At 36.8% G+C, this 17,650-nt stretch overlaps 1 protein-coding gene across 24 annotated transcripts in view; it reads right to left on the bottom strand.

Annotated features, from left to right (window-relative positions):
• Nucleotides 1-17,650, bottom strand: part of FHOD3 (formin homology 2 domain containing 3) — a 351,512-nt gene that overhangs the window by 24,127 nt on the left and 309,735 nt on the right. For all 24 annotated transcript variants that reach the window (XM_015854309.3, XM_085538039.1, XM_085538045.1 and 21 more), the window contains 4 exons: nt 15,682-15,801; nt 15,036-15,197; nt 4,734-4,924; nt 2,849-3,041 (listed from right to left, as the gene is read on the bottom strand). In XM_015854309.3, coding sequence (XP_015709795.2) covers nt 2,849-3,041; nt 4,734-4,924; nt 15,036-15,197; nt 15,682-15,801 — 666 coding nt within the window. The remainder of the gene's footprint in view (nt 1-2,848; nt 3,042-4,733; nt 4,925-15,035; nt 15,198-15,681; nt 15,802-17,650) is intronic.

Below are 17,650 nucleotides of genomic sequence, written 5' to 3'. Positions count from 1 at the left end.
AGCTTCATAAACCTGGGAGATGGATGCTTATATTACCTACTATTACTAAAAAACATTCTAAGGCTCAGACTCAGAACTATAATTCCATTTCTTATCTCTTTTGCTCGCTTATTATTTCTAGTTGCCTGAACTGAGTGACGGCCGTCACTGGCTCAAGTCAGATACAAGTGACACAGAGTAGGCAACTTTCCTGTGAAACTGTGACGACTTGCTCTTCTCTTTTCCCCTCTCCTTGTTCTCCCTCTCTCTCCTGCAGGCACATTTCACTGAGATTTGAACTGACAGTGCCTGGTCTGTTTCAACTATCAGAGAACATGTAAAGATCTCTGTCGTAAAATGCTAAAAGATGAAAAATGTGCCTTTTTCTTAGCTCTATACCCTGTGAGCAGTTGCTGAAGCTGATGAAAGCTCTTCGTGAATGGAGCCAGCAGACTCTCCAAGTGCCAGTACCCCTCTGCCTTCCAAGTCTGCAGGGGGCCAACGAATCAGAGATGTGCCTTTGTGTTAAGGACTGGGGTGGTTCTGGCTCACTGCTTTTCATTTTTGCTAAAATCTTTCTTCTGCCTGAAAACAATGTACTAAAGGGCAGGATCCTAAGGAAACTTTTAGAAGGACACTGAGGTAAATAACAGATAATCACAGATAAATATTTAAAATTTCAGGTCCATATTCTTATTAGCACTAGTTTCTACATAGAACTTCTTTCAAATGTCAAAATCTAAAATTCCTTCTCTGTGTTTTCTCACTAATTCAACACACTGTCAGTGAATTACTGATATACTTTCCCTTCCCAATGTAAATAGTAAGTAAGAAAAACAGAAAGAGCTACAAAGCACAGCCAACACAATACTACAATAAGACTCTTGTTTTCATCACTCTGCGCACAAATATTCTTCCATACTTCCATCTCTAAAATTTGTTTTGAGGAAGATTTGACTTTGAAGTTGTCAAAGGAACCTGGAACGTAGTTTTAATTCTTTTTTAATAGGTTTTGCAATCAAATGAATGGTTATTGAGGCCATACCACTGGGCTACAGAATTAGTATTTTAGTAAGTCCTGAAATAACCATATGGCTACATGAAGAACTGAAGACAAAAAATGTTCCCTTTCAGTGGACCTGGAAGAATTAGGTGCGATATCACCTGTCAGATGGCATTTAATTGCCAAATCTCAATGTAATATTGAGCTCTAAACAGTACTCATTCTGGGTAAAGCCTAACTTCCTCTTTTTCAGTCAACAGCCTTGCTTTTCACTTATTAGCTATCAATCCTCACCCTTTTTCTAGTTTCAAAGGCTACTTTCTTTCTGATTCCTGATCCTAACTTCCAGTGGTCTCACCTCCTTTTTTTTTCCCTATCACATTATCTGCAGGTATAGGACTTAGAAAAACTCCTCAGTTATGTTGCAGCCAATTTTCCTGGATATGCGATATAGAAACACTATGCTATATACTAAAAAAACAGGAACTCCTTTATATTCTACTACTCTTTAAATTAGTAAAAACCATTGAAGTTACCTGAGGAAAAGAAAACTTTTATTTATTAATATATCTGATGATATATTAATATATCATGATGATATATATTAAAGAGACTCCTCTAGAATACCGTAGAAAGACTGGAAAGCAAGTGAAGAAAATTATCTCAGTTCCTCAGTGGTAGTTTTGAAAGTTTGTGTGACTGTATTATGCCCTTCATGTAAAATTAAAATCCCTTCCTTAACCTGAGGCTAGACCAAAAGGAAAATCTTTGGAGATAATAACACAGGTTTAACATTCCTTGTAGATGGGGCAGATATCCAGACTTAAAGAGGATATTGCCAGGAAAGATTTACAAATGATTGTGAGTCAACGGATTAAAAATAATCTTTATTTATATCAATCTCAATGCATACACATTTTTTGACCTAAGTTGCTGGACTCATAAAACTCCAATCAGCTTTAGGCCTTTTCCTGCCAAAGGCAGAGGTAGCTTCATATGCAATGAGCTACTCTCATCTAATTGAGACTCCAGATTTGGATTTTGAGACAGTTGGAAACTTTTATTAAGTACTGGCACTTCTTAAAAGTTTATTTGGATTGAGTTAAACTACATCAACTTAAAAAAGATAAAAACCAAGGGTTTTTTTTTTTATTTTTATTTTTTAATTTTAATTTTTTTAATACTTACCATGCTGACAAAAATACTCTTTCTAAAGATTTCTTTTATGAGAATGCAAAAATCCTTTCAGCAAAGCTTGCAGGTAACATCTATGGTGTACATAAATTTGTCAGGTTTTTCAGAATCTCATTGAAGTCTGTTATAATAAAATTCTCTGGTTTGTGCTTTAAAGGTAAGAAGAAATATTTTTGAGTGGGCTTATATGTATATACTCAAAAAAATACGTCAAATACTAAGATTAAAGGCAATATGCATCGGGATATTCAAAAAGATGTGGAAAAAAAAATCCTTTTAAAATTCAGTTGTAATCACTTAAATGGTTACAGTGGTCCATCATTTGTGATCTTCTGATGCCCTCAACCAGCAGCCTAATTCTACAGTTTTCTTTTGTCTTTTTGTATTCTGTCTGGTTAGGTACACAGAACTCCTGGTGTGCCCTAGAGATTCTGTGCACTGTTTTAGCAACACACAGAGATATTCTTTTTGGATGCATTAGCTGGGTTTGTTCTCATTCTATAAACTAGTACAAAGCAAAACACATTCATTCTCAAAGATAGAAGCTGTTATTTTCAGCAGAAGAACTCCCTAATAATAATAATAATAAAGGTTAGCAACATTTCATACACAACATTCAGTGAAATACTGTTTTAAAAATTGATGCTCTGGGAGATGTACTTTGCTACTTACATCTGTGATCATTTTTCCTCTGGTCTTGTTTCTTTCCCTGTGGTTAGCTCGTTTCTGTTTTTGCTGCAGGACTCGTTCCCTGGTAGTGCGGTATTCCAGAGCAAATTCACTAATAATTTTACAGAACTTATTGATGTTGACTTCACGTATTGCATAGGGAGGATGGCCCATAAATAACAAAAATGAGTGAAACCTGAAAAAGAATGAGTTTATGAATGCAGAGGAAAAAAACCCCTTTATTTATAGTTTCTAGGAAAAACAGCAACATTTCATTGAATTCATTTACTTATTTATTAGCTCCCATAATTTCATTTGTGCTACAAAATTTTTACGAATTCTTTGCATAACATTGTTATGCTTTATAATTAAAAACATAAACGTGTAGTCTATAACTTCACCCCAGTCCAATTTCCCAGGCTGATGCAGGAGATAAGATTTTTATGGAACTCCATCTACTTTATATGACTAATTTGGCATGTGAACAACCAACTTCATTTCAGTTGTAGAAAAAAGTATTTATTTTCAATTATATTTATTTGTATTAGGCAACTTCAAAGAGGCTGTTATGATGTTGGATAAAGTCTAGACAAGAAGAACGCAGATTTACAGGCTAGCAAACACAAGAAGAAAAGAGTTTCTGTTTCATAAAAATGTCCACAGTTATATTATCACCCGAATACTTTACTTTTCACAGTTTTACCAGTTCCATGGCATTCAGAACATTCACACTACTGGCAACTTTTACTAATGCTTTTATTTTCCATTACTTACAATCGCACACTGGATGTTTAGAAATGCATGTGAATCTCCCTAACTGCAACTGTATCCCCAGTGATAAAAGTTTTCCCAACCCTAGAAAGACACAGTTTCACAAAAACATTTCTGGAGAAGTTTATAGCATTCGTTGCAGTACATAATGTGAAGAACTTAGCATTTTTTATTATTATTTGTACAATGCGTACACAACAGGAGATTGGTGAATCCACTTTCCTTTCTTCTAAAAGCAGGATTTCTGCTTACGTATGACATGAAAAAAGAAGTCATTATGAAAACAAAAGAAGAGCTAAATTAAATTCTCAGTTTGTAAATCCACAAATTTGGAATTACTTGGAATCCAGATCCTAATTTTTACCTAAGCAGTAAGGAAAGTCTCCAGAAAATGGAAACTCTCTCAAAATTTGATTAATAAACTGTAGGGAAGTAGTTAAATTAATCAGATGACACAAACTCATATAGCTAATAAAATATAGCATTTTCTCACAAATCTGAGAAAAAACCTCTAGGTTTATCATGGAATTATCATATATATATATATATGTACATCACAGAGCACTAAATTTAGCTCAAACTCCATTGGATGAAACTAAATCCTACAAGTTCTAATGAAAGGAATTTTAAATTCCATCTTCAGATATAGGCACAAAACACATTGTAATACATCTTGTAGATAGGGATGGTGCTGATTATAGAATAACTCATGGCATAGGACTCCTTTCAGCTTACACTTATGACATATTTGTCATTAGAACTTCAGTACTGTGCTATTATGTATTCTTGTTAACCAGACAGCAAGCTGATTCCCCACCATTTCTGAAGGACAGAAAACAAAGAACTTAGTCAAATAGTTGCTAGCGTTTGGGGATTAGGAGTCCAAGGGCCCAATTACTGCACATTGGCAACAAATGATTACCTGGATCAGTGCATCTTTTGATCAGAAATGCAGGAACTTTCTTGAGTGAGGATATTTCTGAAACAGCTGTCAGTGAGAATTTATGCACCATATACACACAGTTTAGACATTTATTAAAATCATATTTGTCATAATTCATAATTTTAGCGAGTTAATTATTGCCAAGATTGTGCTGCCTCCAGCCTAATTGTGTACCTGTTAATTATTCTTCTATGAACAATCTTCAGGATTATGATTCTTTCTGCACAGTCCTTGAGGAACTCAGACATTTTTTGTTTTAGAGTTGGCTTCATTTCATGCTTTGCTATAGCTTTAAGGTGATCCCAAGATGCTTTGCACCGTCTTTCCATCTGACACAAGTTTTCCTGGAGTTGTTCAAAGTCAACCTAATAAAGAAAAAAATAAAGAATATTTAACACTTCAACAAAAAATCATTTTGGTAACATATTTGGACATCTGGACAGTTCAATTCATGTAAAAGGATAATATTTGTTCAGATTATAAATTACTACTTAATAATCAATGAAATCATATAATCACAAAATTGAGTTGGAAGGGACCCTTAAGGGTCATCAAGTTCAGCTCCCCTGCAATGAACAGTGACATCTACAGCAGATCAGGGTGCTCATAGCCCTGTCCAGCCTGAAATCTCTCTCCGTTGTACTTAATCTACATACGGAATACTGGTATGGAAAAGTGAAATAAAATATATATTCTCATGTACAAATATTTTTAGTTTTGGTCTTGGAGCCCTAGCACCTCCAGAAAGTACATCAAAACACTGTGATGTACTTTTTTCCCTGCTAAAATCTTCACAACTACATGACCCAGTAAGTTCTGTTGAGGCAACATAAAACTTTATCTCTCCTTTTCTTAATCTTTTTCTCTGCTACCCATAGCTTTTCATACCATGCTTGTTGCTCACTGTATTCTCCAGCCAACACTTTACTAGTTTAGAAAGCACTTGGATATATTCCTTTTATTGCGACCTGACTTCTAATCACAAAATTCAGAGGCTAGATTTTTTTTTAAAGTGTTATTCAAAGCTAGTGCTATTTAATGATCTCAGCACTACCTTTCATCCCTTGATATACAGTGTGAATTTTTTAGCTTCTAACATGATTATATAATGTCTTTGAAACCCATCAACACAGTTAAAATAAACGATTGCATCCTACAGTAACGGTCATCAGGACAGAAGCCAACACATTCCATGGAAGGTGAAAGAGAGGCTTTCCTTTACTCATCATCCAAAAAAGGGGTTCAGATCACAATGGGTTACAGAAGTCACTCAGGATGTGTTGCTAACAACTGGAGAAAGTGCTTTAATTACCCAGACACAGCAGACAAGTGTATGAAATCAACAAATTTGTAAAGTAAAACTACTCAGCACATTCTTAAATTCTGAGAAAGGAAAAATGTATTTTATAATGCCACTTCACAGTTCAGATGAACTCAAGCTATAAAACGCAGATTTAGCTGTCAGATTCCAAACACATCAGTTTGAAATGTTACAATCCGGAACTCCAGTTAATTCCTTAATGCTGAATGAAAATCAGTGACAGAGACAGCTTTTAGTTCACTTCAGACTGAACTACAAGTGGCTGTGCTCAAATGGGAGTGTATTTTCCTATCTGTGCTAAAAGCTATTCATGACTGCAAAAGAAATTAGCCTTGGAAACCAGCTATTTCAATTCTGGAAAAGTCTGGATTAAAATCTGTTCAGCTGAGATGAATACCTAATGGAGATAAGTCTCAATGTAAGTTTTCTTGTTTTTATTTTAAGTCCCAATACCTAATACTGGTTCCAACATCACATCATACAGAATGAAGTTTTTATCAGTATGTAGCACTCACTGTTGAGATCTATGCTAAGTACAGCCATAAGAAAGCCATTATGATTAAAAATCTCCTGGTATTGATTGTATTTTTTTCTTGCCATGATTTACAAAGTGATGATTTTATCCTCATCACAAGGAAATAAAAACATCCTTTGATCCATTCTGCTATTCAGAAAAGCCCTGCAGGCGGAGCAGCTGTGGGTTTTTTGTTTTCTTTAGCATATCAGTGTGCACACACACACACATATTTAAAGTCACTTCCAGGTCAGTGTTTTCACTGTTGAAGATAAACACATTGCTGCTTTCCATAGATGATGCATCTAAAACACACATGGGAAGAAATGCTAGCATTCCTATGAGGAAAAAAATAAAGTCAGGAGGAGGTTTTTCTAGATTTCACTACTAAGAATTATCTAGTTTGGTAGGGGAAGCTTCTTAGACCCTGCTGCACAGAATTTTAAGAAATGATAGCTTTCACTACAGACTGAGTTTTAATCTATAAAAAATCTTGGATGATAAAGCTTGTAGATCCTCAAGAGAGATCTTTGGAGAACAGCACATCTGTATGGAAGAGTTCTGGCAAATTCCTTGATGCTTGACACCTGCCAACTGTCGAAGGAATGTATTCACAAGAATGAGCAATTTCACTGGGGATCGGGGATATCAGGTCTTGCTGAAGGATGCACCAGAATCTTTAAGCACAAAGGAAAATTCTTGTGTTAATCCTAAGGAATCACAGCAAAGAGAGTGCCAGTTGAGTTTCCTACAGAACACAGGTGGCTCTGCTCACGTAGAAGCTATACACTCCTGGAAGGAGGATACCAGGAAATCCAATATGGAATAATTTGCCTGCAAATTCCCAGTTTGATTGAAGCATGCGCAAACTGTCCTGTGCATAGAAGAATGTGACAAATCTTCATCAAATCTACAATCTTCTGGCTGCAAGCTCTCCAGAGTTTACTTGTGGATAAAAAGGAATACACTTCAGGAAAATTATCCACTTGTGAAATATTAAAATCTAAAGTTTTCAGAGACAACCACATACTCAATTGACATTTCACTAAATGCTATTTCACTAGTGCAAATTACTCAGATATTTCTGTGATTTTCTATAGAGTCCAGAGATAAACGAGCTGAGACACAGAATCAAATGCACTTCAGCCTATTCTAGGCCTTATACATACAAAAAAGTGCACAAAGCTGTTTCACGCATGCAATATGCCACATTATATTTCTGTCCTCTAACCAAGCTCTAGAAGCTGCCTTCCATCACAGCACAGAGAAATACAGCTAAGCCTTCAGATCTTTCTAGAAACAGAACCAACAGAACAACACCACTAGTACTTATCAGCCTGGTAACAAGATTTAGATGTTCAGACTGGATTGTCTCAAAACAAAAAATCCTAAGCTGTTAATATCTGGACTTGTCTACCAAATGTATCAAAACATTTCATGGTTTGCAGCTTTACAGTACTACCTGCATGACATTTCAAATGTCAGTTTTCTCTCCACTGTGAACCCAAATGAATCACAGACAATAAAGAAGTTTTCACTGTGTTTCAAGCAGCATCAATTCAATGACTACGTGACCAATACTCTGTTCACATTTGTATCATAAAACAGCAGGTAACTGCATCACTGAAAAATGTATGTAAAATGTGAACAAAGCAATAGTTTATCCACATTTTAATTGAGGTAAACGACTATGCAAGAGTAAAAGCAATCACAGTGTTCAGCAATATCTTTGCAATTTGCTCTTGTTGCCATTTTTGTTTCTGTTGTTCTGTTTGGAATATCTTCCAACAATGAAAATGTCACAAATATCCTATAAAAGTGACAGTGATAATTAATGATCACAGGGACATGTTACAGTTTGGGGATAAAGAAAAAGGGATAGTGTTCCTTGTTCCTCAGTCTAACATACATAAAGAAACAAGAATAAACATATTTACCACCACACTAACTTCCTGGTATCCCAGATAGGCAGCAAGGACTGCACCTTTTTTCCAGCACTTTACTAAAATAATTCACAGTGCATAATGGTAGAAATATTGATTTGCTGGGATTTTTTGTTCATTTTTTTCTTGAAGGGAAAGAAGCCCTCATTCTTCCTCGCAGCTGGAAGATCATGCTGTGGCTAAGAAGGAATTCAGGGAAGTTTTGCATCACGTTGCGAACTTCAGGAGACTTTTAAACATCAGGTGCTCAGATAACTGACAAGTTTTATTCAGCTCTGCTGAATAAAAGGAAGCAGTAATCTGAAATGACCATCACAGCTTTCTCCTTGGACAGCAGCATACAGATACTGTGTCCAGCCCTGGAACTTTCAGTAAGGTGGAAACACCTTCTTCCTCCTCAGCTCAGTACACATATATGAAAAAAGAAATTAAACTTTTTGCTCCTACTCCTACTTGCTCACCGAGTCCAACCGCAGCCTGACCATACTACCCTAACTTTAACAACCTTCTGCTAAATCATGTCCCCGAACACCACATCCAAACAGTTTTTAAACACATCCAGGAATGGTGACTCAACCACCTCCCTGAGGAGCCTATTCCAGTGCTTAGCAACCCTTTCTGTAAAGAAGTTTTTCCTGATATCCAACCTAAACTTACCCTGGCACAACTTGAGGCCATTTCCCCTCATCCTGTCACCTGTCACCAGTGAGAAGAGACCTGCCCCGCTCTCAATGCAACCACCATTCGGGTATTTGAAGAGATCAACAAGATCTCCCTCAGCCTCCTCTTCCCCACACTAAACAGCCCCAGTTCCTTCAGTTGCTCCTTGAAGGGCACATTCTCCAAGCCCTTCACAAGCCTTGTTGCCCTTCCCTGGACCTGCTCCACACCTCAGCGTCCCTTCTGTATTCAGGTGCCCAAAACTGAACACAGTACTCGAGGTGAGGCCTCAACAGCACCAAGTACAGGGACATGATTGCTTCCCTAGTCCTACTCACCACACCACTCCCGACACAAGCCAGGATGCCATCATTTTTTTTCCCCAGGCAAAATAAATTGTGGTCTTAGGCTCTTATGCAATGTAAAAATGGCTCTTCTTTCAGACACTGAGTAATGTTTATTTTCATTTATAAACCAATTTTAAAAAAGGCAACTTTTTAAATTTTTGTGGGTTATATTTGATATGTTCCTCCTTCCTGCTGCTGGGTACTTCTCCATTCACAATCACACTAGCTGAAAAATATTCAGAACTAATTGTGATTTATCTGTGAAATCTCTTGCTAAGCCCACTGTTCAGTCCTCTGAGAAATGCCTTTGTAGACACTGATGCATCAGAGCAGAGTAGCCAGAGATGTTCCATCCAAACAGGCTAGTTAATGAGATATAAGCCCTACAGGGTCAGTCTCATGCGGGCAACCACTGCCGTAAGTCATTAATGGGCAACTTTAAAAGAAACCAAACATCTATATTTTTTTAGTTCAAGGTACCACTGTATTTTTGCACAGTGGACACTTAAACCAAGAACAAAACTTTGCAATCTCATGCCAGCAACTCCAACACTGATCTTAATTCCTTTCTATCATTATTCATTGCTTGCTACCGCAGTAATGGATGACTTGGAATAAATCACAATAACAAAAAGAAATTCTATCAGGTTTCTCACTTCACTGGGTTGAGACAACAATATCACAAGATATACTTAAAATCAAAATGACTTCAGTTCTCCCCCCTTTTCACCTGAATCTTTTTTCCTCCAAAAACAATCACCACCACCAACTGGCTCAGCAGTTAGCTCACTACACACTCAGATGCCATGAACCTTGATCCTTTAAAAGGCCTGCATTCTGTTCAATTGTAGGCAGTAAATCCAACCTCATGTGCCACGTATATAGATTGCATATTTTCTCTTACATGAAATGCTAGACCATGCTGGTCACTCACATAGGACATGTTTCAGAGAACTTTCTTGGTCTTTGGGTTGGGATGTTATTTGTCTACACATTCAGATGTTGGCCACAAATATCTCATGGTAACATAGGAAATGGATTCATAACTTTTTGGGAGAGGAAGGGCTGTTTGAGGTGATGTTGGGAATTAAATGGGATGGTTCAAACCCTAAGCAGCTTCCTTAAGCGCAGCATATGAATTTCTAGGTATGCATTCCCATACACAGCCAACATCTGTAGCTATTGTGAGATACAAGGTTATTTATTTTTCTTCAGCATTTCCTCATCTGGAATGTGTTCTGCACATAAGTTTCTTCTTCTAGTTAGATTTCCTCTATTATCTAGGCTAAACTTGCTACTAAGAGTACAAAACTACTAAAATCAAAGATGCTGCACCTGATTATACTGTTTCCTGCCTCCTTTATTTAAGTACTTTCAGCCTTTGAAAAGGGTAAAAAAATGTACAATTGGACTGAAGTAAAAAACCCCACAAAACTGTGATTTTCTCAAACAACTGGTGAACCTGAGGTTTCTCCTTGAAAAGCATTTATTTTCAAAATCACTCTAAACTGTCCTAACACTTTATTTTGAATACCAGTTCATAACTTGGTATTTAGACTTGGTAACCTTGTTTAAGTTTTCTGTTGTTTGCTAGTACATTTATAGTTTATTGCTACTGCTTGTTTCTCTTAGTGGTAAACAAATCCAGACATTTTCTAAGCAAAACTTGAATATCTGCATTTTTGTTATACCCACAAAGTGTACTGAATAGTCCGATACCTTCCCAGTGACAAATACTACCTTAAATTCACAATGAAATGACAAGTATTTTATCACAGGTATTAGAAAGATGTAAAGCGTCATAGATAAAAACTTCCTCTCTTCAAAGTTATGGTTTCTACAGTGGTAAACAGACAAATTTGAGGTGTTCATGATTCAGGGTCAGACTGTTCATTCTCACATTATTACAGGTATGAATTCTGTCAGGGAATATGAAATCTTTATCTTTTCCTGAGATGGTTCAGTGCCAAAGGAAACTCTGAGCTTTTCTCCTTGCAAATATGCTGTTATCCGAGTGCAGTGACCTTTGGTGGCTTACATTCTAAACCCTGTCTTCTCCACTATTCCCACTGTTTGCCTTACTGAACATCACAAGAATTAGCTCAAGACCAACATCAGTGCAACTTGTACACAGTTGGTCACATACTGTAAGTGAAGTGCATGCCAGATCTCAGAGCAAGCAAAGGATAAAGGAGTTTCTGTATGTGCATTTGTGATTCCAAGGTAAGAGACAGTATCCCACTAAAATAATTCTGGACATGAAAACACTGGAATCAATCCACTGATTTACAATTAAAGAAGTGCTTACTGACTGTGTGAACCTATACAATACTTGCCTTTGCGTTGTTTCTTAGTTTCTCAAACAGTCTACAATAAACACACTAATATGTGTGAGATCTATTGGCAAATGGTTTCTGAAAGTTCACACTGGGAGGAAGAGAGGCAATAACAGTAAGCACTGATGCAGGTCACTTCTCGGTATCATGGATTTACAATAACCCTTGCTGTCACTACATCAGAAACACTACTGAAATAGCACTGTCAGGTGCTAAACTAAATGTGCTCTCTTTTAGACCAAATCCTGAATTCTCATCTGCTACTACAGCTTTGTCTGTCCCCTTTACTCCAGTCTGCCTACAAGCAGCCAGCTGCCTCATCCTGCTCTGCTCCCACCTTTGTTCCTACCAACCCATGCACAGAATTGGAGTAGCTGCATCTGGCACTGTAAGGAATGACACAGCTGTAAGAAACCTTGTGCCCCCATTTCCAAGCAACCTTCCTTCCAGGGAAAATAATAGCACTTTTGGCATTTGTTTTTAAGTAATGCAGAAAAAGCACCCTTGAGTGATAACTGCAGACAAGTATTTTCTGTTGAGCAAGACAAGAGAAGTCCAACTGAAGCAGAGCAGGAAGCAGCATGAATTTCCTGCTGCAGGGGTTAAAAAACAGCCAGAAATTTGGTATTTTGTAATTAAACCCCTAAGACAACTTATGATTTATACAACTATGAATACTTACACTTACCTAGAATTTTATTTTTCGGTTTTTTTTTTCACATGTTTATGGTTTCTTTTTGCCATTTTATGAATTCAGTTTTTCAACAAAAGGCAACGAGTCTTGCAATGACTGCACCATTTGGTTACAAATCAGATTTTTTCTTTTGTGAACAGAGACTCAGGAAATTCTCATATGATGTGCATCTCAAGGGATGGGGCATCTCCGCTTTATCTATGGCATGGAAATTGTTTAGCCTTTGTGGTTTCTGAAAGATGCTTATAGACAAAATGGAGCTCAAAATACAGCCTAATCCACAGTGAAATATTAGTTTTCCTTTCCTGTCAGCTTTCCTAAACCGGGACTCTGCCTAATCTGTGAACATTCTCTTGAAGAGGGCAGCTTGGATGGCTTCCATGTCCTAACTCTTTGATTTGTGGCAGCTATGATCAAGTGGGAATAGAGCTTGTTTGAGTAATCCATCAGTGGTATAACACATGTAGGAACATCCCGAGGAGGGAGACCTTGGGCGTCACACAGAAGGTTAAGGCTATAATTTCTCTTAATGTGATTTTGTCTGGCCTTTTCAGAATTTCATCCGCTTTGGGCAGGGCCACTAGATCAGCAAACCACAGACTGAAAGACTTTGCTCAATTTTGCATGCTCTTAGACCTACAAATTTTTTACAAGTGACTGCATCGAGTTAAGCTTTCTTCCACTTTCTAAGGCTGAAAAACAGAAATAGAAGATTCACTTGAGAGCACCCAGTATGCAGTGGTGTGGATTTTAGAAAATGACACCTGTTCTCTCTTGTGATTTTCATTTCAGCGATTAACTTATATTAAAAAGTGAAATGAATTCTTAACAAAGAGAAAGGAGAAACAAATACACCTAAGTTTTAATACATGAAGAATCATTCAACAAAATAAACAAAAATTAAAAAATCCTCAGCATGAGAAACCAGCCCTAGTGAAGGCAATAAAACATAGTCTAAACATAGGCTGTACAAGAGGAAAACCAGTAGCATAGAGATGGAGTCCAAAGAATAAACATCTAAGGATATAAAACAAAAGCCACAAATTCCTTTATGGTATCTAAAGAAAAAAAATATGTAGGAGGTCCTGGATGACTGGGGAGAAGAGAAACTGAGGAAGACAAAAGTTAGGGGAAGGAAGGAAGATGAACTTTAGTCATCCAGCTTCATTATGTAGGGAGCATGTAGGGGGAGAACAAATTCTGGTACTTGCTTGTATTTTCTGTACTTTATTTGTTAGCAGACATAAACAAACAGCAAGTATTCAACTGCAGAAACAAATGTGCTGGAGGAAGATAGCTTACAAAGCAACAAACAACCAGAAGAGAAGAATTTCTAAAGACAAATAGAATAAAGCAATTCAGTAACTGACTAAAACGGGCATGCTTTCACTACACTTAGTAACTTGGAGAATGAGAGGACAGCAAAAGTTTCACCTATCTCTTTCAAAAACAGTAAGGGACACACAGAAGACTGCACAGCTTCAAGCTTTATTACTATACCAGGTAATCTGTCTGAAAGAATAAATAAAAACAGGAGAACAAAAGAACATAAAAAATCACAGATATCTAATATGTTCATATAACAGCGAGCAGATAAGAGCACATAAAGAAAACTGGACTTTCAAAATCTTTACAAGAAGCCTCAGGGGAGGTAATTTATGAAGCACAAGGCTAAGAGGGTGAAAGAAAAGAAGTAATTCATACTTATTGTCAACTGATGACAAAGTTAACAGTAGGTGTCTTGTGGTTTGTGCTACATATTTAAAAATTATCTGGAAACAAGGAAGCATGGTGAGAGGGTAAAATCTAGAGATGGCCAGAAATTACTCAGATTAACCCTGACTTCAAAGGTTTATAAGGGATTTAAGAGATGAGTAGTCAGACTGCCTCAGCTGATCAGGGTCATTACTTTGAATTGCAATGAAGTGTACTTAGAAGGCACTAACTTGGAATAACTCAGTAGCTGGCTGAGTTCTAAATGGCCAGATGAGCTGTCCGGATGCCCCTGAGAGAAGTGCAAAGTTGACTCATACCAGAAAGACTGCAACAGTCAAAAAAAACAAATAAAATCTCAGGTTACCTACAAAAGACAGCATAGACAGGATGGGCAAATGTACTAAGCATGTAACATCACTAAGTAGGGGCTGGAATGCTGTGTTTTAACCCATCCCAAAAGGGAAGATGGAGAAAAATTGTGGAAACAGTGTAAAAAAAGAATTTGTAAAAGGGTTATTTGAAACACAGGCAAGGATCTGAGCAGTCTGCTTTTATTGGGCATCACAATAGAGGGATGACCAACTTAAATAAGTCTATGATTCCATGATATATATAGAAAATAAGAAGCTTCTATTGTTCAATATATTAAGTAAAACCCGAAGGTGGCAAACACAACAACAGACAAAATTTGATTATGGAATTCAATGTCAAAATAACTTTTCTAGGAGCCAAAACATGACTTGATTTTTGAAGTTTGAAAAACAATTGCCTAAGAGTTCAGCCCCCCCCCCCCCCGCTTTCCTTCCAAGTAGCTGGTACTGGCAACTGTCAGAATCAAAACACTGGACTAGATGGAAATATTAAACCAGAATTTTCATGTTGGTTATCTCAAGTTTACTCTACTAATGGGTTATATATATACATATATATATACACCAGACATACCTTGGCTGACCTAGTGATGGCCCCAATCTCTGAATAAAGATCAGTGCTGTCTGGGAACTTTTCCACAACCATAGTGCAGACATGGTGCAGAAGGGACTGCTTATGCACTGTGTCCTTTACTTCTGGAACCTTCTCGAGGTAGCTCAACTCAAAAGCTTTGGCCTGTATGAGGGAAAATAAGAGTAAAACACAAATAAAAATGTTACTCCCTATCATGCAGTTTAGCAGTTGAAAATGCCCAAGTAGAAGCACGGAGGAAAGAAGAAGAATTCCACATCAGAAGAAACGTCCTGCTTCATTTATTTATTTATTTATTTTTAAACTGCTGAAGAATAGGCCTAAAATCACTCTATCTGCAGTGAAATCACTCAAGACACAGTTATCGCTGTTTGAATGGTGAGCATCAACACTGAACTCAAAGGACTAACATGAGAGAGTGCCTAGCTTTAAATTTCTTTCAGGTTATGCAGAAAGTGGCAAAGAACATTTATGGAACACTGGTTCCATGAACTAGAACTAGTAAATTAGTTTTCTAATTTACATTCTGTGTAAGAAGTAAATATTGGCTTGTAGCTGTCCCAATAGCTTTATCGTCTGTTTTTTGAAGGAAAAAGCTGCAGGGGAAATGTAGGGAAACAGGACTTACATTGGTTCCATTCAGAAAGTTCCCAATGGCTAGTAGGGTAGAAAGAATAAATCCCAAAGTTTTATTGTGCTCCAGTTGGTCCATTCCTTCCTTCAGGTCTAGAAGTGGTTCTGCAACTTCCTGCCATGAGAAAAGAAACAAAAAAACTAAAGGCTGCAGTTGTCTATGGTTTCTTCTAGCTTTTTAATACTACTTATAACAGTTTTGATTAATAACTGCAATAAGTACCTGAACTGCTACCTTGCAGAGGGTAAACTGGCCATGTGTGATGGCTTTTTTCCATGTTCCAATTAACCAATCACAGCAAAGAAATACACGCAATGAACTTATCTGTACTCTGTATTGCTCTATGACTTTTCTCCAAATAAGAGAGTCAGTATCAGTAAAGTGGGCTGTTGCATTTGAATTAAAGGCATAAATACTGTTCTACCCCAAATGATAAAAGAGCTTTTTATAACTATTCTCTGTCATCTTCATGCAGACAAATAAACAACAACAAAAGAAGAGTTAAAGCCCTGGCTGAACTGACATTCTTAGCCTGATTCTAAAGCTTTCTTCAAACAGTGGCCACTGTTTTAGATAGCACTTTATGCTCATGAAACTTTAAAACTGGTTCGAAAAAAAAGACAAACACACACACACACACACAAAAAAAAACCAAAACCAAAAAACCCCACCATGCCAAAGTAACTACAAAAACTACTGCAAATATGAAACTTTACAAGTGGGTCTCATTTTGATCTTTTAACTTAATGCAGGTTCCATCCACATACATTATCTGAGAATAGGTATGTAAACTGATAAGACTTGAAAACATAAATTATGTTCCATTACCTCAGGAAGTGCACTGCACCATAGAGTTCAAAGGAAGACACTGAAGGCAATTTAGTTGAGTGAGTTTATTTCTATCTTTGTGCGAGGCCCAGGGCTATTTATTTTATGTGCACAGTAACAGCTCACGTTGCTTCTATCTCCAAATGCAATCCTAAGCATCTCTGGGAAGCACTCTTTTCCCAAATCAGTACAATTTTTATGAGCTAAGAAGCCAAAAATTAAGCTGTTACTTCAGACCAAGAGGGAAAATAACAGCACAATTTACTTCGTCAGGGAAACGCAACGGGTCATTTAAAACCTGTAGTGATATTTTACCATGAAAAAAGATCAGAGAGATAAAAAAACCAAAAACATGCATTTCTTGTCACCACTGTGACTAGAAATTTCAACTATTGGAAAGAGTATGTCAAATCCTACATAATTTAAGAGATGGCACAGCAAATGAAGTTATGCATACTTCATAAGAGAACCACTAAATAATCCAAGACATTATCAAATTAAACAAAAAGCAATAAACTGATGCACAGAAATATCTGGATTTTTTTTTTGTTTTGTTGAATTATAGAGATGAAATCACATTGTTATAAAACCACTGTAAACACAGATTTTTATGTGCATTTTGCCTGCATGAATTTGCAAAATCTTTAGAAAAAATTCCTAAAAGGTTCATTTAAAATGGTCTGTGGATGTATAAAAAGGTAGCACAAAAAGCTTCCAAGCAGGTCATTTCGTATACTTTCATGTGTACAAAAGTGTACAAGCACTCAGGATTTCTTGTTCAGAGACATCTGCCAGAATAACATAAAGAATAAATGTAATGTAATATGAATAATAATGTAAGGTAAATGTTCAGTATGCATGCATAAGTGAACTCAAGGGCATATGTCATGAATTCAGTAGTCCTGGTACAGTGAAGGTCTGACAGAATTGAAAAGAACACCCTTGAAGGATGATCCTATTTTTTGCTTATAATTCTGAGAGTTACATATAGAAATTACTTTAATTAATAGTGTTTTCCTTAGTTCAAATGGATGTAAGATCAGTATTCTCACGATATGAATGAATCCTGTAGTCCATTCAATCTTCATCTAAGGAAAAAATTGTACTGCCTGAAACTATACATTTCCTGAATAGC

This window comes from Coturnix japonica, chromosome 2 (assembly GCF_054131305.1).
Source record: "Coturnix japonica strain WE chromosome 2, WE-NBRP24, whole genome shotgun sequence".
Classification (NCBI taxonomy): domain Eukaryota; kingdom Metazoa; phylum Chordata; class Aves; order Galliformes; family Phasianidae; genus Coturnix; species Coturnix japonica.
This window is presented reverse-complemented; position numbering and strand designations above follow the sequence as displayed.